This window comes from Pleuronectes platessa, chromosome 1, assembly GCF_947347685.1.
Source record: "Pleuronectes platessa chromosome 1, fPlePla1.1, whole genome shotgun sequence".
In the NCBI taxonomy this organism is placed as follows: Eukaryota; Metazoa; Chordata; class Actinopteri; order Pleuronectiformes; family Pleuronectidae; genus Pleuronectes; species Pleuronectes platessa.
Genome location: NC_070626.1, coordinates 26435091 through 26462787, shown reverse-complemented (window position 1 = coordinate 26462787; position 27697 = coordinate 26435091). Strand labels below are relative to the sequence as shown.

Genomic DNA, 27697 nt, shown 5'->3' with positions numbered 1-27697 from the left:
GCAGAAGTTAGACGTCATATCCTGCCTCCTGCTGCTCTACACGAGACGAGACGCCCCCACCCCCCCTCACCTGAATGTTCCTGACGTGAACATGTCTGACCTTCTGCGTTCTTCATATGTGAAAAGCAAATTCATGCCTGAAAACAGCTTATCACTGGACGCTATAAGTATTAAAGTGTCTTCCCATCCTAACTCCTCCTCAGTTCAGGTACAAGCACTGGAGATCACCACAGCCGCCTACATTTAATACAAAAGACTTTATTGAGAATGTGTGTATGTCATACATGTTGATGGAAGTCCTGACTCATGAGAACACAAACCAGGTTTGTTTGGTTTTTGACAGTTTACGTCTGCAGAATGACACTGAGGATCTGTAACGCATATAGAGAATCAAAAGTGCATATTCTTGTTCCTTTTTATTTTGTCCATATACACATTACACTATACATAAATAATTGCATTGTAAAAATGACTCAAGTATTTACATGTATAATATATTTTATATAATATATAAATTTTATATTAAATCTAGGTAGATTACAATTAGGATACTGGGTCGGGAGCCCTCATGTGAGCGTGTGTGTGTGTGTGTGTGTGTGTGTGTTTGTGTGCTATCTGTGGTTGTTTAGTAGCACCTCCAGCCAACAGGGACAGGAGGTGATGAACTGTCTGGAGTAGCACGGGCCCCATCCTTTAGCAAAGCTGATGCGAACACTGTGGGGGTCCCAGGGCCCCTCCTGGCTCTCAGGCTTCACGTCATGCTCAGCCATCCAGTTGGAGCGTTCATAGTCAAACATCTTGAGGGAGAAGCCCGGCATCACCCTCTTCACGCTCAGCCCCCGGGCGCTGGGTGGGTCCAGGGTGGGTGAGTGGACGAACACCGGGTGCTGGCTGCGGTTGTACACCCACACTCCGTCCGGCTCGCGGCTCAGCACGATGCCGAAACCGATTTTACTGCGTATCTGTTGGACACTGCTGCTGCTGCTGCTGCTGCTGTTCCCTCCGGCCCAGTGGATGGGATGTCCGTGAAGGCCCGACGTGCCGTGGCTGCCCGGGTCATCGCGGCGGGTGTGGTAGGCGTTGGCGTGGAGCTGGCCGAGGCAGAGGCCCGTGCCCTGAGGTAGGTCATAGAAGATACTGAGCGAGGGCTCGTAGGCCGGGTAGAGGCGACCCACGCGTGTGCGCTGCTCCCAGTAGGCAACGCTGCACCAGTGGGAGCGGTGTCCGCCGGAGGTCGAGGAGCCGAGGGAGGTACCAGTGTCTGAGGGGAAGAAAAGAGGTGGAAGAATTAATGTTTGCGTTGGTAAGTGTGCTAATTTTTTTCACGACAGTAATTCCACTTGAAGGGAGGAGAATAATGTTATGGTAAGGGGGAGGAGGAAGGGAGGATGGGAGAGGAAGTCTTTATGCTCACTCAAGTTTTTCCTCTGTTTTCACTACGGGGGGACGATAGCACAAAGTCTGAATTTGGCCTGTGACCAAGTAACACCAGGGCCAGAATCACTGATATCATTACCTACATGTTTTATATTAGTAACAGCTAATGAACTATCATGTGCTGCAGAGCCAAGTGTCCTGATTTATGAAGTGAACCATTATCCCTTCAAATTCCTTGGAAAACGTTGTTTCTTTAGGCTAAACGTCCCCATTACTTATTAAAACAGAGGACAAACCCACATGTTACAACACAATGTGGCAGCAAGGCTTCATCCCAACTACTACATTTCTACAACTCTGCTACGGATACGCCTGAAGTCCACTGTACTCGATAAAACAGAGAAGTTTGAAAGAGCTGCTCCGAGGCTGCGTTTTGGTTGGTCGAGCAGAAACTGAGACGATTGGAAACAATGACGAAGACACAACCACTTGCTGATTTGAGTCTTTCTGGTCACCACGTAGCCTTCGCTTATTCCTCAGGCTCCTGTCACCTGACCCGGTAGAAGACAACCGGCAATAACCAGGGAACCAGGGATTCCAACGTAGAAGCCGTTTACTTTGTTCTACTTTCATTAACTGCTCCAGCTCCTCATTGGTCCATGAAAAGAAAACCCTGCTCTTACTTTTTGCCATTGCTGCAACTAACAACCAAATGATTCCTGTTTACACCGGCAGACCCGTGCCCTGTGTACGTGAGTGGCCCATTTGTTCACTCCATCTCCGAGCTGACATCCTGCTCTTTGATGCTTTGCATGTCCAACACCTCCTCGTAAAACCTCTGAGCAAACAAGTTATGAAACACAACGAATGAGACCAAGTCAACGAGAAAGTTGTGCGATGTCTTCAATTGAATTCCACGTGACAGAAGAGAATCATTCCTCCCACGACCTGGTTTATCCCACGACCTTTGACCGTGTAGACCTGCAGATGAGAAGCAGGAGGACAAACCCTAATAAATTGTAATTGGTCTGTTCCTCAAAAACCTCAAGGAACTTTACATCTTGGAACTTATGGGGTAAAACTTTCTCCAGTGCCGAGTGGTTTACATTTGCACACCAGCTCCATGAAGACGAAGCAAATTGGTCACCTGAACCTCAAAAGCATGACCATCACTTTTCCTGTCATTAGTAAATGTGTGTAATGTTGTCATCTTCAAAAATGGAGATCCTAGTCTGGATGTGGTCGCTGGTTGTTGGTCCATCGCTCAGGCTGCAACAACCTGATTATCCCTGGACCCGGCTCCACTTGGTAGTGATAGAAATGATACATCCGAATGAACACGCTAATTTGGCAAGATGGAAAGATGAGAGCATTCATCTGTGCATTCGTGGCATTAAAACACCTGCACTTTCTTTATGGATATTTATTTTGCCCAAATAAAAAATGTATTTTCACAGAAATGATTGTTGTGTTCCGATATTCATTTATTTGTCTTCTTTTTTCAGTAATGACCGTTAAAATGGATAATAAAACATAAGTTATTTGCTGTAGGCAGTTGTTTTTGAGGTTTAACCTGAGCCGGGCCATGCAACAATTATAGCAATTATCAATATAAGTTTAGTAGCATACAGATGTTAAACTGCATAAGATGGAGTTGTATCAGATCAGTACTCTGTGGCTGCCCGTGCACCAAGTCCAGATATCAGAATCAGTACTGAGAAGGGAAAATTATTTTAGTCTAAAAATAAAAAGTTAGCTTTTTAACTAGACACCTTACATACAGTGCAGTACATCTGTTTTAATGCTTATCTCTATGTGACACTTCTTGAGTGAATGGGTTAGGAACTGATAAAGTGAACGAACAAATGGACCTGACAACGTGTCAGCCACAAAGTGAGGAGGAATGAAACGAGGGTTAGGAACCAGGAAGCGAGTGAGTGGAGATTTTATCTTTCACCTATAGCACCTGTACAGATTTTTCTATATGTGCGTGTGCCTTGTAATTACTGCTCCTCAGCACATGATTCACGTCACTCGCTCAGTTCTCACCGAGCTGACTCAGTGACTCCATATGTTCCGTGTGTCCTCTCTCATTCGCTGCCTTCCCTCACTCGCTTCTCCTCGTTTTCCCTGTAATTTATCTTCCTTCGGGGGGGGGGGGGGGGGGGGGGGTTGTGTATTTTGAAAAACCCGTCAACACCGATCACCCCACTTCCCTCACCGACACCCTTCGCCGTCTCCCTCCATCACACTCCTTCAGAACCGCGGTTGAAGAGGAGGTGGAGAGCAGTAGAGAGGGGAGCGGGTGGGGGGGGGCAGGCGACTGGCGGTGGAAAGCATTCAGCTCTCTGTCAACCGAGCGCAAGCCCATGAACCCTTGACCCCCCAGCCTTCATGCTATCAGCTCACATTAACTCCCACACAGAGTGATGCCATTATTTTGCTCCAGAGACTCTATTGACACAGAGGATTTAAAGACCCATGTGCCTGTGGCCCCATTCCTTTCATTTTCACCCCCCCTTCATCCGCCAGGGGCCAAAATGGCTGTGGCCCTTCTGCCATTGACAAGCTGCTTTTGGGTGAAACCAGGACTGAGATTAGGCTAGGTGTGTTTTGTTTGCACAGCCGCCATTTTCGTTTCAGGGCGACAGGGTAGAGGGTGGGTGGGGTGTACGGGGTGAGGAGGAGGAGGAGGAGGAGGAGGAAGAGGAGGAAAAGGAGGAGGAGGGGAGGACATGTAGGAGGAGACAAGCAGACACAGACGCACACACACACGGTAGATGATGAGATAGGGCCCCACAAATGCACACGTACACACACAAATTGGGCCTTCAGATCCAAACAGTACGACCATAACACACACACACACACATACACACACACACACACACAAACTCACACACACACACACACACACACACACACACACACACACACACACACACACACACAAAATTGCACTTCTCATCTGAGGCCCACGTGTGTCATTAGTGAATTCCAGGCTGGCAACTCCTGCGGTCTGGAGTTTTTACAGCTCTCCAATAAGAGAGCTGGCTGCTCAGCTAGCAGGATCTCTCTCCTTCTCTCACTCTATCTCTTTCTGACTCTCTCTCTCTCTCTCTCTCTCTCTTTCTCCCTCTCCTGCACACACACACACACACACACACACACTTTAACAAGCTGTGCTCTTCCCTGTAATAAGGCAACACAAACATGTCTGGGGGAAACACAGGGAGACTTTATGAGCTCATGATCAGATTAATTCCCAAAGAAGACATAAAACAAACCGGGACTTTTTGGGGTTTTTTAAGACACGGTGCACTTTAATTTCTCGGGTAATGAATGATGCCGAGTAAGGATAAAAGTATCAGACCCCGGCTTTTGAGTTTATGATGTTTTAAGAATTCATAACGCGCACACTGTATAATGCAAACAGAGGGACGGGCGAGAGAGAGGGAGAGAGAGAGAGAGAGAGAGAGGGAGAGAGAGAGAGAGAGAGAGAGAGAGAGAGAGAGAAAGTGAGAGCAAAATAAAACGATGGGGACTTTTTATGTACCACTTATCTGGAAAAAAGTCCCAGAAAACTTTAGTTTGGAACAAAAAATTCACATCTTGGACTGTAACTGTGCTGTGATAGTTACTCTCTTGTTCAATCTGGGTTATTCTGTTTCAGCCCAATTCAATTTCCGCTTTTCATTTAAACCCTTTTTGTTTTTAAACGTCTTTTTCACTGTGAATTCAGACTCGCTAAATGTAAAAGTCTTCAATTTCATATTCAGCATCAGCACCACAGTGTTGTAGTTCATTTTTCTTTCTTTCTACTACAGGTTAAAAAACGCTCACTCTTGATTTCCGCCTGTGTTTGACGGCCCGAGTGGAATCGCATGTCACATTTGATGTTTCTGGCACAGTCCTTAGTGTCATCATGCTCAGCCTGGCCACCATCCAACTCAAGGTATAATGATTTTGTGTGAAGACGACAAGGGAGGGCAGGGAACGAGGGAGGAGGAGGAGGAGGAGGAAGAAGGAAGGAGGAAAGAGCGGCTGAGCAAGCGACTTCTTCAATGGAATTTGTATAGACGGGTTCAAACTGGAGGTTATCAGCATGTTTACATTCGAGAGAAGGAAGTCGAGAGAACCGTGTGTGAATGTGCATCTGTATCGGGGCTGGTAGCAATTACAGTGTCCTGCAAGCATTTAAGCCGACCACCATTTAACAGTCCTGTTTACCAATTAGATAAGTAGTCTTTGTTATTTCGTTTCAAAATCACTGTCTCTTAGTGCCAATCTCATCCTAATGCACACACTTTATACACCATGATGTTGTGTTGTTATCCAGGTGGAAAAACAGGAGGTGCATGAAACAAACAAATAAATAATCAAAGTTCAGGGGTCGAACATTCAGTTTCCTTCCGGCTCTCATCGGACAGTTTGGACTTTAAACCACGACAGCACATCTCATCTCTCCCTTTCCTCCTCTTTGATTTGTCTCCCTGTCACAGCTGAATATGTATATTTAAAAAGAACAGAAATACACAGATTTGTTTTTTTTGCTGAGATCAGTCTCGTGTCTGTCTGAGGCTAAGTCTAAATGAAATCCAATTATAAGCAGTTTTCAAGCACCTTAAAGGGGTAAAATTTGAAAACACTGATGGCTCCATTTAAAAAAAAAGAAACAATGTGGGGCTGCATTTTAGTACGGACGGTCAAATGATGATGTATCCACCTGCATTTGCTTCCTGATTGGTTCGTATTAGACACACTATTCAAAGTGTCGGTAACATTTACTGTCAGTAACTGTTCCACCTTGTCGTCAGTCCAAAAAGAGAAATCCCTCGTCTATTTTTTCACCATTGTTGCTCCTCATTCACAGTGTTTTCTGTAACCAATCAACCAACTGGAGAGAAGACAATCTGCCTCCAGTTTACACGTATAAGGCCGGTGTACCTGAATGGTCACGTGATTTGCTTTTTCAGTTGTTAGGGCACAGACACAAATAAGCAAATATCATTGGTCAAAGTTCACCAAAGCTGATCTCCATACAAAGCCACGCTGCGATTTGCCTCAACATATTTATTCGGGTCCTTTCTCGCGCGGGTAAGTATGCGAAGGTTCACCACTTTTCCTATATTTGACCATAGCCCTCACTATGGATGCGTATTATTACAGATTTGGAGCTATTATTATAACAAAGTTTTGAAATGAAAAGGTATATATAACAGCTAACGTGGATCTGTGCAAAGATAACACAAACCTAGCTGCCACCTCTTCTGAAGTTGATTCTTGTTTGTTTAACTTTTCTTACACTGTTTTTGTATGAAACAACACACAAGGTACAAGATGATCATCAGTTATCTCTGCAGGTAGTGGTACATGGATTTTCAAGGTATCAGACGACTGCTTGTAGCTTCATATGTTCTCAACAAACATTCTCAGCTTGAAAAGCTAAATGGACACTTCTCAAACTATTTATTCCTCCCTGCTTTCTCCATGTCCAGGTTGAGTGGTGCAGACTTCCTCCTGCTAACCTTAACCTGCACAGAGGAAGAAAGGAAAAGTAGAGAGTAAAAGAGAGAGAGGGAGAGAGAGAAAAAGAGAGTGAAGGTCGGAGCGGGAAATGAGAGGGGGAGAGAGCCGGAGCGAGAGCGAGGGAGAGAGAACCTGCCAAGCATAACCAGCATCCATGGAAAAAATGAAGGGAGAGAAAGAGACTGTGAGAAACAGAGGGAGGGAGGGAGACCCTCGTCTTTCATCCAGTGCCAAGGATTAGATTCCCCTCCAGTTATTAGACTCTTCCACTGTGCTGAAAGAAGCGGGTGGGATGGGGAGAGAGTGGACGGAGGAGTGTGTGGGGGGGGGGGGTATCGGGGGGGACAGAGGGACGAGAAGGGAGGATAGAATTCAGCTACTGACCATTGTCGGTCGCCCCTAAGATGCTTTGTTTTGATTCAACTTCCTCAAATTTCCTCCCAAAGCTCCAAAAAAGTAGAAATAAAACATAATGAGGGAATGAAAAGATCCCCCCCCCTCCCCCCTCGCTGCAAATGGAAGGTTCAGTGTTGTTTGAGACAACTATCATTACAGGGCAACTTCAATCCTGCAAGCCACATTTAAGCTGGCGTCTTGACTATCTCTGCCATCAGAGGGCTGTGTTATCGCCAGACATGGCCTTTACACAACGGGGCTCTCGCTCACAAACATGTAAACTCTCACTCACACACACACACACACACACACACACACACACACACTTCTTCCTTCATCCTCGTTTTGGCTGGACTGCAACAGAAGCAAATGTCTGCCACTGACTGAGTCAAGCTACATGATTGGTCAGCCGAGGAGTTTCCCCATGGAGGCGTTTACACAGGGACAGTTTTGTGCCTTTGGAACCAGATTTACCAACTTTCCAGAAGCCTTAGAAACTTTCTTTCTACTTCTTTTCATAAAAATGCACTTCTTGCCCAAGTGTCAACCCACCGTGACTTAAACCTCTTTGTGAACTTTTGGTTTGAAGTCTCGAGTTTTGTCCAGGGCCATCTTGGCTTTGTTGGGTGGGGCTGCGTGAGAGCATCATGACACTGCACGCCCATGTACACCTGAGACCTGCACCCATTGGTCCGTGCTAGCTGTCAATCAAAAGGTATCCACACACCAATGCATACAGTTCTTTATCATTATAATTCTGAATCAAAGCTGAAATGTCCCTCTGGATGTGGATAGTTTACAAAAAACCTATGAGCGTGGACGTGGCCGTAGCAGTGCAACTACACAACGTTCTCTGCTTCTTGTTTAATAACACAAATCCATTATTTCATACAATCCGCCGACCACATTCCTTGAACCTGCGTGGCAAACCAAGCCACAGGAAAGTTACTGTGTGTGATCCTGTAAAATTCCGAGGAAGACGAGCTCGGAGGCAGCTTAGAAAGCCGCTCCGAGAGGAAGAGAGAAAGTGACCGGTTTCCTGCATTGCTGCTGCGACTTCAAAGAGCCAGACGACTCAAGCCAAGGAATGTCTCAGGTTTTGCATACATCATTGCATCCTGCACGACTCTGCTGTCACGTCTCACATCATCAGCCAACACAGTAGTAAGCTGTGTGTTGTAATTGAGGACATAAAAAAGTGGAAATCCGAACTTTTTTTAATGTTTTCACTAAGGTTTCATGATTAAAGCCGAACAAATTCTTCAAACTCTTGTGAAACAGTTGCTGGAGACCGATGTTGTCACTTAGGAAATAAAAACTAATGATGTATAGATTATAACTCGGGCTGTAACGATGCTCCGAATCCAAGGTTGGGTTTGGGACTCAGTTTTTGAGCAACGGTTTAGTTAAGGGGGGAAATTTATGGGTTTTATTAAAAGACCAACATTTGGAGCATAAAGAGAAGAACAGTAAAGAACATGTTGGACTTGACTTCACATAAAACTACGTAAAGAAGTATAACCAGTAACACGTGGCTCCAGTAACAACAGTGTTCTGATGTTCAGGGGACTCACGGTACCGTCGATGGTCAAATCGGGTAAACCAGCCGGCAGCTCCAGGGAAACTCCAGAGGGATTAAACTATTCACCGGATGATTTCCTCCTGACCTCGACTTCAGAGACGAGGTGTCTTCTCCCGAGCGCCAACAACACACTTTAGTGAAGGTGAAGGTCCTCTCCAAACGCCACACTCATTGCTCTGGCTGCACTTGCTGCTGTGGCATCGTGTGGGGTTGTGCAGGAACACAGGTTGCGGTTCCATCTTCGCATATCGCAAAACGAAACTGTTGACGTCTGGACCGCGATTTAGTTTTAGGGTTTGAGAATCATTTCAGCCCTAATTATAAACTAAATTGATAATGTTCCATTGCAATTCTATGTTGTCAGTGAAAATAAACACTATTGGCAAATTGGCGGAGCTTCCACATTTTGTTTCTACATAAGATGAATAGCTAAAGGGTGGTGAAGTGGTTAACACACATTAATGAAAGATTTTAATAATTTTAAAAGAAATGTTCCCATCCAACATGTGAGTAAATCCGAGTGCACTGACTGACTTGAGCAGGCTGATTGTGTTATTGTGGGTGGTCTTGAACTATAAACTCCCTGAAGCTGATTTTGACTTCCTTACAGTAGGTTTAGTTTCAGGGCAACATTTTCAACTGTTTTTAGCTCAACTTAACCAGCTATGCAGGATGAGGTTTGGACTGAAGCCTGAATTATACTTTTACAGGACATTAAGGTGTCACAGCGGCAACAGCATGAGCTGATTTATCTCTCCACCTCACTGTTGTAGCAACAGCGTTCACGCAGACTGTTTGATCGATGGCTGAGCTTTTCCGTCTCTGCCTCATGTAATCATTCTTACTGTACTTAATTTGTGACGGCGAGCGGTGAAAACAATCACATCAAAGTTAGAGGTTTGCACTGGAAATAGCTTTTCTAGATTAGAACGAGATAAACTATCGAGTGTTGTTTGATAAGGAGAACATTAGTGCAATTTTTTTCCAGCCTTCTCCGTGTTGTCTTTCCACGCAGCAAACACAGCGGCTCAATCACGCTTCATGTGGTGCAGGTCACATACATGTGGTCACATTTTTCAAGAGGTGCATGAAAGGACAAAGCCGTGTTTGTACTTACAGATTCCCCCAGAGACACAAGTACAGGTATCGTGACGCTGCCTCAGAGAGAAACGTTGGGGTTTGACGAAGATATTTGACAGCTTCGTGGAGAAATATGGAATTATTGTGTCTTTCAGAATAACTGGCCTTGAGTTTGGCACAAGTGACTGAAGAGAATTATGATTTGAATCTGAATAGGAAGACAAAAGCAGACGCAGAGAAGCCGAGCTCAGTAGTTAACAAGTCTCCCCTCCCAACACATTCCTGGACAGGCCCTTTTCCTCGACACTTCCTCCCCTCGCTCAGCCAGTAACAGGGGTCAAGTTGACACGTCTCTCATTGAGCCTCACATGATTCCACTATACGGCCTTCACCCCTCACAACATAATTACACATGTTTCATTGCTGGAATAGATTAATTTGATCCACAGCGAAGAAATTATGAAATACCATCTTAAAACTTAATTTGGGGGGAATTATGTGAATCTCAAGTGTAGACGCACTGATAAAGAAATATGTGGACTGGCTACACAATGCACAATCCCTATACATAACTCACACAGTGTGACACAATAACCAGGTGACTGGGAATAAGTAGAATGCGCAAACACATTTTGAATGAGCACATTTACCATTTACCACAATTTCCAATTATCAAATCGGGGGAGATATTTTTATTCTCTTTGGGTTTTTGTTCAATTAGCATCCGTGTCAGAATCACCATCAACACGGTGAATTCTGCAGAAATAATCCTACTGTTCTGTCACATGGGCTCAATCTGACATTCTCCAGGGTTTTTAGTGGTCTGGTATCAGGAACTCTTTAGAACGTTGAGGCAATCCATTCAGATACTTTCAGGAGAAAGTCTGGAGTTGTTCATGACTGAAGGCAGTGATTAGTCAATGATTAAATGGGCAGGCTGGTCTGGGGCTAGCTTGTTAGCATGCTAATAGTCGAAGCAAATAAGTGACAGAAATTACAGAAACGTAAGTGTTTAAATTGGTGTTGTTTTCGGCAGCTGGACCTTTGGAGGGTAAAGGAAATAAATGTGGACGTTTGTAATATATATTTGTAAGTAAATCTTCTCATGCTAACATTGGCTAAGTAGCAATAGTTAAAACTTACATTTATGTAATTTTAACATAAATAGTTGTCGTAAATGTATGGTTTGTGTGTCTGCACGTACATTTACTTCCACGAGACATGAGCATCATCCTCTGCCTAAGTTCTCAAGGATCCGTGTGACCTGAGTCAAGGTCTGAACTGACCTCAACATGCCAACGGCACATGGAGCAAGCGTATATAGAGGTTCAGCCAAATACAACAAACAAAAGAGCGCTTCTTCTTGCTGTCCAGTAGTAATCATTACTGTATATTATCTATGGAATGTGTCTGAGTATGCATACCCCCTAGTACAGCATGAATACAAGCAAGCCCATGTCTGCAGCCATTCAAGGACAAGCAGGAACCACGGACAGGGCTTTTAGTCACGGCAACAAATGGCTCATCATTGAAATGAAATCAAGTGATTTAAGTGCAATAACTCAAACTACTCAGACAATAATTTCAGTGTAAGCCTAGATAGTGAATCTTGTGTCTATCTCCAAGTTCTCCGGTGCCTTTAACGCTAACATGAATGTGAAGAATTACTGTTTCTAAAAGCGTCTGGATTAGCATTTAACAAGAGATTATATTTAAAATTTCTTTATTTTCATGTAAAGAATCTATACATTTCAAACATGAACAAAAAAAGCTCTACAAACATTTATGGCTTTATTTTTCTCATCAAACTCACAGGATGTGTTTTACTGTCAATGTGGTTTCCAATATCATTCTCAGCTCACAATCACAAGCTTGTTCTCACTATAACAACAGCAGAAGCTACATCGCCCCAAAAAACTCCGTGAAATGTTGCTTTCCTCAAATAAACCTTGGTCCTAATTCTGCGAGCTCCCAAACACGGGCGACAGTTTCCTTCATTTCAGAGACTCGGAGCCTGTCGACATCTGCAAAGAATCTTTAGGTTCAGCAGCATGGCAGCATTCCATTAAAAGCCAAATTGCGAGCTGGCAAAAACTCTGAGGGAACAACGGAAAGCCACAGCCAGTCCTGTAATTTAAACCTTATTTTAAATTGTGACGGGCTGACAACATGGGCTGAAAGAGAGAGGGAGCAAATAACAGCGAGAGGGAGGAGGAGAGAAAGAAAAGGAGCAAAGGAGCGAGTAAAACTAACAGTTGAGGCTAAACTGAGGAATATTTAGATCATCCACGAGGACAGAAGTCAAATGAAATTGACACTGAGGAAGTGAATCAGTAAAAGTGGGCTCGAGTAAGACAAGAATACAGATGAAGAGCAAAGGGCAAAGCTAATAAAAAACATTACTGCTATTTGCTACTATAAAAGACAACTTTTACTTCATGATCAGTATTTCTATGGATGTGTAACACTTTGTATATACATGAACTTGGAGACATTGCAATTTGAAAAGCTTTGAATCCTAGAAACGAAATCAATGTCACTTTGCAGTTTTCTTTAATTTCTGCATTTTATGTTGGGTGATGATATTAGATGTCACCCTCTGCTCTGTCAATAATCTGCTGCTTTACACATGTTAAGTTCCATCTGCCTCCTCACTTCTGTACAGGTTTAGAAAAAGTTTGGGATAATCAAGTTGTATTTAGCTATTTAAGTTACAGCAGTTTTTTTCCGTATCGACCAAAAGTCCTGTTAATTAATTAACACTCAAAGAACCATGTTGTTTTTCTTATTTTATAAAGTAACAACACAATTACACAAACGTTGTTAAAAGTGCATGAAATGATGAAATGATAAGATAAGAGCTATTGTTCCACTTTAACCGATGATTTATTTAGTCAATGAAGTTGCCAATTAATTTCTCACTATTAATCAGTTCTCTAGGAAGTGGTGATGTTATGGGGAACTGTCTTATCTCCTACAGAGACATTGAGTCATGTTGTTCATTGGCTTTTGCATCGTTGAGTACATAGGCATTAATTGGAGATTGTAAATATTGTTAATGAATGTATGTGGAGAATAAGTTACTGTTAGAAAACAGTAACTAAGTAAACATTGAGTCAAAACGAGCAGATGTTGTATTTAAGTTGGATATATGGGGGGAAAACAAATGAAAAATATTCAATGAACATTTCACTAATGTATTTGATATCAACATCTTGTGTTTTGCAACAACAATCCTTCATTGACTTAATAGAAAACTTTAACATTTCTGTCCAAATGTATTTACTACTTTCCAAATTGTTTATGAACTCTGTAAATTCTTGGAGACATGGTTTTAATAACAGTGTTAACATTCTGGCATTGGGCCAAAAACGTGTTTAAAAAGAAACACGGACATAAAAGAGTTCTGAGTGAGTTGTGCTCTCGTCGGCGACCCACGCTGCTCGTAGGGAAAACGAGCCGTGATGGAAAATATTTGAGGAAATGGCAAATGGTTAATGGGCCGGCACTTGATGTTGAATTCCATAGTCTAATGTGTCTCAGGCATAAGAGCAAGTGTTGTACATGTGCGAGCGAACCGCCTGGAGGTTCAAGTCCCTGCGAGGAACCGTCCAGACACAGACACATTGGTTCTGGCTGGACTTTTTGTCTTTGCATTGATTTTCAGCATCTCAGCTCTTTGACGCACTATTGGAATGATTTCCACTTTTCTGCAAAGGTGTCTCGTTCAATGTTCATGCTTCTGTGCCTCAAATCTTTACCTCAGAGTCTCCGTAGATGATTTACAAATCTTTGCCCAACTGTGTCAACCCGGCCTGACCTGGGAGGCTTCACACGCTCTCAGCTAATGGCGCAGTCCATCTCTTAAAAAAAGGCTCCCAAACATCCAAGAATGTCGGCTCAGCTCCGCGTTTCTTAAGTATTAACGGCGATATGTTCAAACATGTATCAGGTGTCACTCTCCAGAGTCAGACCCCCTTATCCCCCGCCTCCCACCTCCCTCGCTCCGAGACCCTGTACTCCCCCCTCACCTTCCCAATTTCCCAACATTCCTGGGCCGTGCCCCATCAGTCAAAGGGCCGATTCATAGGGTTAATGCTGCAGCGAGTGCAGACAGGGCTTTGAGACAGGATGTTTGGCTGATACCTTGCTCTGCTTAAGCAAACAAGCCACCAAAATATGATTACTGAGGGCAAGGAGGGAGCAGACCTCTTGTCTTAATTCACTGCATCCACGCCGTCACTAATGTCCACTAAGTGTTATTGCTCTACCTGTTTCCACATGTTCAAAAGCCCGAGCCTAATGATGACAAGGTGGACAAACGTTGGACAAAAGATGACAAGGACATCACTGACTCTTTGCCATCATCCTTATCGACTATTATTCCTTTACGATTAATTTAATGCCACTGTAAACACTACAAATGTCTACCATCATGCTAGCAATGCTTTAAATCATGTTTCGCTAACTTCAGGTCCCAATCAACTTTAGATGCTGGCAGACATGCCAAGAACTCTGGATAATCTCCTTACATTCTCCGTAGGGGTTGAATGTGAGAACGCAAATGTCCAAGTGAGAAGCATCATACTTTCTCCAGAGACTCTCCTGCCCCAGTATGAGCTCCAAATGAGAACCCAGCAGGAGGTCCTCAGGAGGATTCACCGCGAGCGAGTGGACGTGTTGATGACGCCTCGGCCTCTGCTGCACCGGTGCTCATCTGAACCCTCTGGAGATTTCTGTGTTGTTGTGAAGCCGTCTGAGAGAAGGGTCTCCTGCTGTGTGCTTCATATGTGAAAGGTAAACTCCAGAGAGAGACCCAAGTGTGTAGACATTCCGGAGTTTATCTCTGAAAACACCTTCAAAAGTTTGCATGGATTTTAATGCTTGCATACAATAAATATGATGTGTCGAGTGCGGACAATAGTTAATATAACCCTGGTCAAGAACAGGTTCCTGGGTGGATTACAAGTCATGGAAGACACTTTGGTCACAACACGGTCAAACTGGTATTGATCAACAGAGCAAACAAATGGGAACTATAACCAACTGGTTGAGGAGAAAAAATTTAAAATTGTAAAAATTGCACTAATTTAAGTTTCTGTTGCCCTACCATTTTTTTCAAAGATGGAAAAGGTAATAGTGTTTATATAATACAATTTGCTAATAAAAGTTTAGATGTCCTACTGCTGATTTATGCTTCTTCTTCATCTATGTGGAGCGACGACAGCATCATATAATGAAGTGTGAACATGCGTGTGTCATAACAACACATCACATGTCTTCACATGCTGCTGACGTGATGCGAACGCTGCATCAGACTCAGATCTACATGTCACACTCGGCTTAGCACTGCTTTCATCACGCTAAGCTGCAGGCTGCTTCACAAGTCTGGTGATGTTATGCTAGCATGCTAGCATACCTGATGATATGTTAACCTGTAGGTCAACAACTAAGGGACGTTAGCATAAAGTGACAATTAGCAATGCACCATTTAGCCTTTTAGTATGCTAATGTTAGCCTATGCAAAGGTCAACATATAGCATTACTATGTAGCATGCACTTGGCATGTTAGCACTTAGCATGTTTTGGTAAATAATAGATGCATCTTTCAGGCTGATGTTATTTTCAGTCTTTACAGGAACTAGAGTATTGATCGTGAGGAGCTGTGGACTTCATTTGTTGATTAAAAAGCAGATTTACAAGTTGTTATTTCTTAAATTTTCTCAGAATTCATTAAGTTTATGGATAACAAATTCATGAAAAAATGCTGGTATTTGGCTGTGACTGCTACTGATTCTAATGGAAAATGAGAAAATGCTTATATTATAAAGTAATTATTAAGAATTTTCGATATTAACACTGTTTTATTAAATCTTTCTCACGTAATGTCCTGTTTTTCCTTGAATAATATGGGCGGGCACTTTACAACTGTAACGTCCAGCATTTTCTCCATTTCCCTTTTCATTTGATTAGTAAAAGGCTTTTCTTAGAAATATATCCTAGCAATTTCGGGAAATTAGCTGGAAAGTATGTGACCCGTTAAATAAAATGACCGAGCCAAATTTCATGTCCAATACCAACCGGCCAACTGCGCCACAGGAACACTGGCAAACGCTGGTAATGATTAGAGGTTATTCCTGTGCTGTAACCAGAAGAGACTGATATGCAGAAGGAAGGCAGCGGTAGGAAATAGAGGAGATACTCCAAAAAATGTAGGCAACACAAGCATAGTCCAATACGGTAAACAGCAGACATGTGACTTCTATTTATACATCAATTATGAAGGTAGAGAAGGAGAACATTTCCTCCCTTACAGCCAATCATGTGATTGGTGAGTTTAGCCTTTTTCAGACATGACCTGAGGCTAAAATCCGGCGAATTGGTCACGGAGTTTAGACGCAAGTTTGCCTTTCACACATGAATCCATGGGGGGATTGTGTGCTGGGATCTCACATCGGATTCTCCTGAATTCCTATCGAGGCCAGGATAAGAAAGTTCGCAGAAAAAAACTGAAATCAACTGCGGAGTCCAGCGTACGTCTGAAAAGCAGCTTACGTGTTTGCATGAATGTGTGTGTGGCCTTGCTCCACAATGTTTCGTGGGTTCCAAAAAACCCATCGCCCCACTGTGTTGAGGTTTTGCCAGCTCTGCAGGGACCAAAACGCTAGACCCCACACATTCGATTGGCAGTTTGAGGATTGGGAGGAATTTGTTTACTGGTTAGAATCAAGTTTAGGGAAAGGGTCAGTGTTGTGATGGTTAGGATTAGGTATGTCAATGACTGGTCTCCGCAAATGCAGTAAGACAAGAGCGTGTGTGTGTTTGTGTATGTGTGTGTGTGTGTGTGTGTGTGTGTGTGCACGTGTTTGTCCTGATAGCACCCCTATGCCAGTCCTCTGAGACGATCTTATCTCTAAGTCAGATGGAAATTCCTCCCTGTCTCTCTCCTTGTTCCAAACACAGACACACACACACACACACACACACACACACACACACACACACGCACACACACTAACAACATGCAAGTGAATGACCTGTGTTGTTGGAGTCTCCCAGAGAAGGTCCGAGTAGATATAAGTTTACTTCCAGCAGACGTTTCCCCTCTTTCAGAGCCGCAGCTTTCTGCTGCAGTTTAAAGGGAACGTTAACTGATTGAATGATAAAGGAGGCCGGGGCAGAGGTATGTATGGACCACACCCTCGTGCAGCCTTTTTTTTTTCTTCTTTAAGCTAAGGTACATAGCTTTAAATGAATAATACAACAACAAAAAAGATGTTAAAGCGCCGCAGCACATGTTCAATGCTTGTATTTGTTCTAAAGAAAACATCACAGGCTTTGGATGATGTGCCAGAGGATCACAGGCACACAAAAAGACTCATTTACACTCTTGAAAGATCTAACCAGCACAAAGGGGGTTTAAAGCTGCAGTCGATTCTTTGATACATGTTGGAATAAGCTTCGTGCTCAGCTTATTTCCCCTCATTCTCCCGGGTGCAGGAGTTTCATAACCTGTCAGAGTTAACAACAAAAGCTGCATGCAGATTTCTTGGCTGCCTCCGTTTAGCCTGGTCTCGCTCCCACTCACGCTCTCTCTCCGGCTCTCAGCTCCAGTGTTCCGGCGTGGGGGGCAGGGGATCAGAGACCACACACACACACACACACACACACAGACACGCACGCACACAGACTCACCCAGCGCCCCACACGCAACATCGTGTAAGAAGGCTGATCTATTTCCACTCATTTCACCGGGGTAAACAATAGGACATGTCCTCCGTCTCACTTCTTGGAGCTCGGAAAGGCTCGAAATCACAACACTGCAGAGCGACTTGTGACCTTGACCGAACGGACTTCATGATTTTTAAACAAAGCTTCCAAACACCTTCATAGTCCTAAAATAGGCAGACTTGTTTGAACCAAAAGAAGTCTGTAAAGTCTGTTAGCAATGATTATTTTCCCTAAAAAGTAGATGCAGATTATTAACCTTACGCCTCTGGTCGACACGCACTGCCTCTACACACGATCAGCCACAGCTAAAACACCAGTTTCCTGTTTTATTCCCTGATCCTGATTCTCTGCCTTTGTGTCTCTCGTCCACATGCAAACAAAGTATGAAGTCACTAAATTGTAGATTTTTACAAACGCCTCGTGCACATTTTTCCAAAACTCCTATTTCTGTGCGAATGTGTGTAACAACTATGAAGTCACCGATTTTTGACTCATGTGCAGTTAATGTATTGAGCATCTGCCAGAAACAACAACAATGGCGGATATATACAGGTTGACAGGAGAATAAATTCACTGAGCTGCTCACAATGCTCTTCTCTTTTGGGGTATTTTTAGGGTTTTTCAAGGGAATTTTAAGACTCAATGTATTTAATTTTGACCACTTTTAATCGAAAAACAGCAAAAGAGAACTGGAGGTTTCAGCATTCTCCTGTAAGTGTGGAAAAGGCTCTGAACCAGGAAGTATAAGTGAACCTCTCATTGAATAAGGAAAACACAGAAAATCTTCTGAAAGTGACTTTGTGACTTCAGTATTTCTAAAACGTTGCTTACAGCCCCGCTCTGAACACACTGGTACATGACAACTCTAAACATCAACACGTCTGCTTCTCCCTCAGGGGACTCCGACAGGTCTGTGGAGCAGCGGCAACACAACACAGACTTAATCGGTGCCCATTCACCTTTCAACACCGTCCACAAGTGAGCCTGGGGAGGCTCGATCGAGTGGGTTTGTGGGTTTCTTCTAACGCTGCAAGCACCTCTCCACCCGACCCAGGCACGTAAACAAATAAAGCTCCAGTTTCATCATCTAGAGGGGGCTGTTTCCTGTCCAAACTCAGCCCTCAGCCCACAGCGACTCCCCCCCCCCACCCCGATATACACACGCACACAAAACTCTACACCTCCGCCTCATCAGAGTCGCTCGGCTCCCCCGCCCCCAAAATGCCAGTCTCTTTCCACTGCTCAATTGCCGAGAGGAATGGAGGGATTTGAGGGAAGAAAGAGGGAAAGAGGGGGATGGGTGGTTTGAGAGGCGGAGGGGATTGGGAGTATGCACAGGGATCTTATTGCAGCTTCATCGCAGAGAAAAAATGTTTTTTTGCAGTGGAGAAAACCTAGGGGGCGAGAAAGGCTACACTGCCGTGCCATCTCGACAGTGAGAGACCCCAGACCCCCACCGAGCACCCCCCCCCCGATACCTCCCTGACAATCCACGCATTATGCAGAGTTTTCGGTTGTCTTAACAGCATTGGGAAATAAGAAGGAAAGCACAGCATACCAGCACACCATCACACAAGCTAATGTCATTCACTTTTTTCTATAAACATTCAAAGAGGATGCACGCTGTGTATATTCACATACACACACAAACACACACGCACACACACACACACACACACACACACACACACACACACACACACAGACTTGTACAACTCGAGGAAACTTATTTTTCCCATTTGTGCTCCCACACTGACACGAGGGAGCAGCGGTTCCTTCTTCAGGAACACACATCGAGGTGCAGCATCATACATGCTCCTGGTCACAGAGTGCATGTGACTCACCTGTGTAGTCTCTTGGCATGTTGTGAGGCGGACTGGAGATGGGGGGGGCGACAGTTTCAGTGTAAGACAGAGTGGAGTCTGGTGAAGGTAGAAGAAAAGAACAAACGGATGAGATCCAGATTATGATTCAACGGGTAATTTACATATTATTGAGCAGAAATCACACACCTTCTGTAGTTTTTATATCTATAGACTTATTTTTAAGATTTATATGATTAGAAACAGTTTTGGGAACTGAAAAAAATGCTAATTGAAGGCATCTCAGAATAAGATGACATTTTAAGATACGAGGCATTAATACATATTTGTCAATATTAATCAATAATGAGAATAACCCTGTGTGCGCTCCACATGCTTCCCCCTCAGTCTGCTTAGCACAAACAGAGCCTCCCTGTTATTAACTCCATGTCGTGCTCTGAAGGAAGGACGAGCACAGACGAGGCCCGACTCACTCTGTGTCACTTTCAGCACAAGCAGCTTTTCACTGTTAATCTGTGTTTCCAGTCTAAAAATACAATGTTGACGCCACCCTGGTTTATAATGCGGTGGCCTTTTTTTTTTGCTCCTTCTTTTTTCCAAACTCACCCAGTGGCTTGTGTTCGTCTGAGCGGGACAGAGAGTATGGAGGAGGAGGTGATTCTGGAAATACAACAGGAATGAAGGTTAAAATAAAGGCTGTGTGGTCTCGATCTCTAAAATTATCCACAAAAAACAACTGAACAGATCATGTCTACTTGGTATTAGTTACTGTGTGGAAGCATCAGAAACCGACAGACAGCAGCAGATGTGAAAAGTTCATACAAAGTCACTGCAGAGTCAGTTATCACCTCCACAATGGAGGTTATGTTTTCACCCGCATGTTCGTTGAGTTATTCGTTTGTGTATTTGTTAGCAGGATCACGCAAAAAGTTTAAAACCAATTATCACTAAACTTGGTAGAGGCGGGGCACTTAGGTCAGGGAAGAACAAGAAGTGAGTACAGATGTTGATCACTTTCTTTAATTATGTTTTATCGGGTTTATCGGACCACTTCATCTTTCTACTATAAGAACTACGATGTTAACGGCGGTTTGGCCTCGATGGAGTTATACTCTCTTCCGAGTGCCGTCCCATTACTTGTGTTGAGCGTAAAAGTTCTGAGCCTACACGGAGCAATAAGAAGCAAAAGAAGCACTGCAGTGATGACAACAGACAAGAATTCAACCCAACAATACATCGCAAAAGAATAACTATATCTTCTTTCTCAAAATAAAATCAGCAACAAACTTCTGCTACACGTGAGGTGACACGTTCTTAAAAAGGTCTTGTGCCATCGACAGACCATCGCTGGACCAACTACTTGAGCTTTTTTAGTCGTTCTTGCGTCCTCGGCGCCTAGACTTTTTTTTTTTTTTTTTAGAACGCAGGGGAAAATATCCGTAAAAAAATACAAATCCACAGTAGTAGGGACAAGGCCTTAATGTTGTGCTCGATGTAGAGCTTTATGTGTGACACGTAGGTCCTGCTGTCTGTATTTTTTGAGTGGGTGCAGCCCATCTTTCCTTCTGAACAACAAACTTATCCTGTTTGTCTCATGTGTGTAATTCACCATCATATCTCCTCTAACCTGCGTCTGCAAGTACAGTCCCCTCCTCAAACACTGTGCTCCTTCTTTTAACAAACACAACTGCATTCTGTCAAAGTGCTTCTTTCACATTTAGGACATTTTCCTTCGCAGGCTCAGTGCTGCTGCTGCTGCTGTTTCAGGATCAGCCCTCAGTTCTCAGTGCCTCCAGGCCTCAGCGGACATGAGTTTGTGGCTGCGGCCCCTTTAAGAGCAGAGCCAGTAATTGCCGGAGTCCTCAGTCAGTCAGATACCCAGCGAGTCAGTCTGGCGCCAGCACTAAGCAAACTGTATATTATCGGCACTCCTTCACCTAAATAACAAGAGGAGGACCTCCTTGTCAGAGAAAAAAGAGCCTAAGTGCAACTTGAGAGCGACCTTCAATTGGATGATGTGGGAAGCTGCAAAGTTTTACGCAGATTTAAATGTGCGTGTGTGTAATGAGTTTGGAATGTGCAGAGGAAATCAAAGTATTGTTTGACTGAGGTTTAAAAAAAAAACTGCGTTATGAAAAGATGATTACAGAGTGCAGCATCAGTGACATGTGTCCTCAGGAGTTTCGGTGTCATGAGTTCAATAAAAACACGACCTCATCCTCAGTGATGAAGAACCTGATGGGTTTGTGTGTGTGTGTGTGTGTGTTGTAACTGCAATAACAACAACAGGATTGTTTAGCTCCAGGGAAACAACCAGCTGATATATTGGGAATTACCAAAACGCCCATGTTAACGTATGGGTCATAAATCTTCATGTATGTAAACTCAAATCATGACGCACTTCAACTTCAAAACATGTTGTTCTGTGTGTGTGTGTATGTGTGTGTGTGCAGGGTCGTTCACCTGGTGTCAGCTTTCACGAGACAATATGAGATGGTTTAATTAGAGTGATGCGTAATTTGGTGTAAGTTGATCAGCTGGATAACATGTTTACTGAAAGTTTTAAAGTCTTTTCTATGGGGAAAATGTCTTAAAATGTATTGAACCCCCTCCCCGCCTTCCAGTGTCCTTACCTGGCCCACATAAGCGGCTGTAGTGATAGGGGTTGCAGCACACCTTCGCGCTGTCCACTGCGCCAAAGCTCTGGCAGTGGCTCAGTGATTTGAGGTTGGCTGCGAGCGGCAGGTCGCTCCAGCGGTACAGCTTACACAGGAGGAGCTGTGGGGAGATGGGATGCGCACCCAGCCGCAGCTCGGTGCCCGGCACCATGACGCACTCGCTGGGGAGCCCTCCCTTGGCGTCCACAGCCTTGGCCAGGGCCTCCAGAGACCTCTCCTTGAGTCGCTTCAGAAAAACATGAGCGGTGCTCGCGAGTTCATCCTCCAGCCCAGCATGCCTCGTTGCGCACTGACAAGGCCCCCCTCTGTCTTTCCTCGGGGCCCAGTAAGGGCTCCGCGGTCGGAGATCCCATTCCCCAAACAAACAACACGTCACCGTACTACTGTCGCCCTCCTGTCCCGGCCGAGAGCCCCTGTGCTCCCGGGCGCACATGGCACCGCGGTCATCGTCTGGGTGCTCCTCGTCCTCCCGCTCCGCGCACTCCGTCAGGTCCCCCGCCTCGGCCCCCGCGAGTCCCGGGGACGGCTCGGCGTGTGTCACCGGCCGCTGCTCGTGTCTGTGCAGCTTCCCCGAGTGTCTCCCCGCGCACGGACCGCTCCGGGCGCCCTCACCTCTTCTGCTTCCATCCCGCCCGTCGCTCTCGGTGACCAGACGGCTTCTCCAGAGTCGCCGTACAAGACCTGAGCGTTTCGACTTAAACATACGACAGCCTAGACAGTTTTGGATGTGTCCTGTCGGTCCCGTCCGGGTCTCGAGAGATGCCACATCTGATTTACACTCGTCGCGCAGGACCAGTGGCGTGTGCACGGTGCGCACAGCATGCGCAGCCGGGTGTCACCGTGTCCTGGCTCCGCTGCAGCATGAGAAGGTAATATTCAGTCATGAAGGAGAAGGCTCCACTCAGCCACCGCTCAGTGACCCGCTGTCGCCAGCTCAATCCCACCACAGCCCCCTCACTGAGCCGTCAACCCCCCCAGCACCGTGGAGATCCCGCACACGATCCACCGACCATCGCCAGAGCTCCAGGGACGCGCGATCGGTTCAAACAGCATCAGAAACTCAGCACCGAAACTTTTTTGCAGAGTTTCCCCCCGTGAGCCGCACTGAACTCCACCGCGAGTAAAATCCCTCCTTCACCCCAAGAAAGTAATCCTCACACCGGTGAAAGCCCGGAGATGTCTGCCGGCTGGTGGAAGCGTATCTTCGGCTGCAGAGCCCGGGGATGAAGCGGAGGTGGTCGGAGACTCCGGTGCCAAAAGTCCCGAGCTGAAAAGTTGTTTTAGAGACAGAGCTGGAGTCTCTCCGCTCTCCACTGTGTCCTCTGCAGACACACACACACACACACACACACACAAGACATAAACACACACACACACACACACACACACACACACACACACCACACACACACACACACACACACACACATCACTGTCAAGTCAGACAGAGTAGCATAGGGTCGACTGGTTTTCAAAATTAGACTCCAGGGCAACATACATTTATTTGTTGAAGAGAAAACTCTATCTAAGTACATCCAAAAATACCAGATATAGTAATAAGCAGGAGATAGATGTGATTAATTGTGTTAGTTTGCATATGAATGTGCCTTATGGTAAACATTTATTTCTGTATCTCCACAACTTCCTGAGAAGTTTCCTGGAAAGAACTTTGGATGTTTCTTAATTGCTAGGGGCGGGTAAATGTTTTTTCTTTAAAAATACTTTAAATACAAGTATGAATATTATTTCACTTTTCACGTATCACGGAAAATATACTTAACAACACATCTATCAAAAGAGATCATTTTAATCAAACTTGGACACAAGGCTTTTATTTTGAAGGCCACATAACTCAGCACCTCATGTTACTCCATCTGACTTGATTCTCTCTCCCTTTCTCGCTCTCTCTCTCTCTCTCTCTCTCTCTCTCTCTCTCTCTCTCTCTCTCTCTCTCTCTCTCTCTCTCTCGCTCGCTCTCTCTCTCGCTCTCTCTGTCTCTCCCCCAACCCCCCTCCCTCTCTCGGGGCCCAGAGGAAAGCTCTGGAGCCATTGGTTGATTCCCGCCATCATGTGCCAGTCTAGACACTTTGGCGGCTGGGAGCCGCACTGATTGTTGCGCAAACACGGTTTCAAGTTTCTTAACTCTTAAAGACGCAACATCCTGCTCTGCTCAAACTGAAATGTTCCGCTGTGGCTGGTGATCACACTGGAAATCACACTGATCAACCCTGAGTGGGAACATGACAGAAACATGAAAACCCTGAAAACAGTGTTCACATACATATATAATCTGATCCTTCTGAGCATGATTTATTAGTATATACTTAATACATAATAATATAAATATACATAATATATGTGTATGAGGCAGGATTTAAAGCAGGATCTTATTTCTAATAACTCCAAACTGCGAATAGTTTAAATCGATGAATTAATAAAGCACAACTTAATGGTACATATTCATATAATTCATTATAACAAAAACACAATAATAATATATAATTGATGCAAACTATAATAATTATTACTAATATCTTAATTATTACATTAAATATGAAACTTATATTTAAATGCAACACATTATTTAATATTGTCTCGGCCCAACGCACAATGTGCAATAGTAAAGTACTTTGTTGGACTATTCTATTCACAAAATGGTTTTTATTCACCCTGCTGGAAAATGGTTGAAGTTCTGATCAGTTAGTACAAGCATGAGAATAGATGGGTAGAGGGACTAGCTGAACATTAGTAGCAAAGAGCACAAGGGGTATATGCGGGTAAACAGGAGGCAAACAGGGGGTTGGGGTATCCCCTCCCCCCCAGTGGCATCTCATCACTGTGCCAACGTGACCACCTCCACCAGTGCTGGAGACTGGCATTTTAACAACTCCACGAGCGCAGGTTCAAGTGGATGTTGTGGCCGTGGGATTAGCACGCCGCTCTCGGTGGATGGCGATTCACACCTCATATCAGGAGAGTTAATCCTGGGTGTGTGTGTGGCATGTCCAGGGCCAGTGTGCCCAAACTCCACAGGAGTATGTGAGCTGGCTTACGAAGGGGGGAGTCACGTTACAATGGCAGGAGGAGAGAGTCGAGGAAGAAGAGGTGTGTGTGTGTGTGTGTGTGTGTGTGTGTTGGGGGGGGGGGGGGGGGGGGGGGGTTCACTGGGCACCTGTTCAAAATGTGTTCCCCTGTGTAACTCAATCAGAGGCAGAGAGGGAATAGAGAGACGTTTTGGAAGAGGTCCGTTTCGTCGACGGTTCAATGTTTAAAAAAACAACACTGGAATTCACGGATATTGGGAAACATGATTTTTACGTGTTTACAACAACAACACACAACCATGTACATTCTTTAAATATATGTATATCACAGACTCTGAATAACATGAACCATCATCATCCACTGTCAGCTCTGTTTTCTATTGTCGTCCTCTGCAGCGCATTCATCACCATCATAGCTTATCAATGAAAAGGAAGAGGGCTATTACATCAGCTGAGTCAAGCACATAAATCAAAAAGGGTGTAGCACACATTCCTCGTCGTCAACGCTCAGTTACACATCACGCTGTCAAAGTCGGTCGTTGAGGAAGTGTTCAGATTCTTGACTTAAGTGGCCTCAAAGTCCAGGTACCACAGTGTAAAAAATACTGCAGTAGAAAATATTTCATAACAAGCAAAAGTGCTGCATTCCATAAATCCCGAGTGGGCCTGTAGGTAGAAGTGCAAATATGGTACTCGCTCTGCAGAACAGTGGTTCAGATAATAGAGATTAATACTGATGATATGAGCAGCACTCTACTCTTGTGTCTGGAGCTGGTTTGTACTATTTTAAATTCAGTGAGCTCGTTTAATCAAGGGATTCCAGACTGTGGGTCATTATCACAAGTATGTTTGTTTTTGTAAAATGCCATTTATAATATACAGTTGTCATTCGTTAGTGGCGATCCTGGCCTGCCTCCCAAAAAGTGAAGCCAATATATCTGGCATGCCCCCTTGTGGCGGGCTGCAGTACAGCTCAAAGAACAAATACATAGAACAAACTAAAAAGTCCAAGTACATGTCAAATACAACACCCAGGGGGGGATCAAGACTCTTTGGCTTCACTTTTGGGGATCTGTCATATCCTCCATCTTTTCATTCAGTCTTTGATTGATAGTTACAAGGTACAACTTAGTGACATCTAGTGGTGAAGTTGCAAGTCGCAGCTGAACACCCCCCACCTCACCCTCATCAGGAGAACCTGTGGAAACCTTCAGTTGTCATAAAAACTCAATTATCTCTAGTTTGTCCAGTCTGGGCTACTGTAAAAAAAAGATTGGCAGCCTCAGTAGAGAGGACCCACTCCTGATGTAACTATAAAGTATTTAAATATAAAGGAACCATTCTAGGGTAAAGAAAACTACAATTCTTACAATTTAAATAAAACATCACTAGGATTATTTTATATTCAGTTTCTGCCAATAGATCCCTTTCACCTAAATCTTACACACTGGACCTTTAATACTTGTCAGCCTATTAGTGCAGAATTAAAGTTTCCGGATTGTGTGTGTGTGTGTGTCGTTGATAAGGTGTGTGTGTGTGTGTGTTGCGACAGGGGGGGAGGAGGGTGTATAAAGGTTGGTGGGAGAGTAGACAGGGTGTCCGGCACCAAACCACCTCCCAAAATAAACGCCGTCCCTGCGTCTGTGTGTCTGTCCAGCGGCAGACCCGCGGGCTCCCACAGCCCCAGCGGCAGCACAGAGGAGTCAGGCGGCCTGTCACAGGAACAACATGTCATCAGCTTCATTGCTCCCCTAATGGCTCTCAACCAGAGACGTGGCAGACTGTGTGTTGCCCCACCAAGGCGGCAGTTTACTCTGCACTCACACACATGCATACATAAACATTCATGCACGCACAAACACTCCTGCTGCCCACTCCCAGCCACTTACAGGCCAGCACTGGAGAGACTGGGAGGCCCCCTTATGAAAACATACAGGGGTGCTGCAGATAATGTCTGGCCAGGCTGCTCTCTTAATCTGAGCGCCATAGGAATCTGTGCACAAAAACACTGCCAAGGCTCAGTCACGTTAGCCAGCTAAAATATTTATCTGCTCGGAGCTGATCCTGATTTAAAGGTCCAGTGTGTGAGATTTAGATGAAATTAATCTTTTGGCAGAAATTGAATATAAAATAATCCTAGTAATGTTTTCACGAGCGTGTTTCATCTAAACTGTATGAGTTGTTGTTTTCTTCAACCTAGAATGGCACTTTATATTTAAATACTTTATAGTTAAGACAGGAGCGAGTCCTCTTTACGGAGGCTGACATGTTTTTTTACAGTAGCCCAGACTGGACAAACTAAACACCTTTGAGTTTTTACGCCAACTGATGCTTCCACAGGTTCTCTCTCTATTTGGAAGAAGAGGGGGAGGTGAAGGGTATTCAGCTGCAACATGCAACCTTACCACTAGATGTCACTAAGTTCTACACACTGAACCTTTAAAGGAAAAGTTCAAC

General features: G+C 44.5%; 1 protein-coding gene across 1 annotated transcript; it reads right to left on the bottom strand.

The window, feature by feature from the left end:
- Positions 1-238: 238 nt before the first annotated feature.
- LOC128445721 (mothers against decapentaplegic homolog 6) lies at positions 239-23558 on the bottom strand. Its single transcript, XM_053428526.1, has 4 exons — positions 22152-23558; positions 20125-20178; positions 19540-19617; positions 239-1261 (listed from the first exon to the last, which is right to left on the bottom strand). The coding sequence occupies exons 1-4, from the start codon at positions 22897-22899 to the stop codon at positions 612-614; spliced, it is 1530 nt and encodes a 509-aa protein (XP_053284501.1). The 5' UTR covers positions 22900-23558; the 3' UTR covers positions 239-611.
- Between the last annotated feature and the right edge of the window lie 4139 nt (positions 23559-27697).

Bases quoted from the DNA above. Each gene is read 5' to 3' on its own strand.
- LOC128445721 (XM_053428526.1), bottom strand. From the start codon at position 22,899: ATGTTTAAGTCGAAACGCTCAGGTCTTGTACGGCGACTCTGGAGAAGC. The intron at 20,179-22,151 runs GTAAGGACACTG...TTGTATTTCCAG, and splicing joins CAGCCGCTTATGTGGGCCAG to AATCACCTCCTCCTCCATAC. The intron at 19,618-20,124 runs GTGAGTTTGGAA...TACCTTCACCAG, and splicing joins AGACGAACACAAGCCACTGG to ACTCCACTCTGTCTTACACT.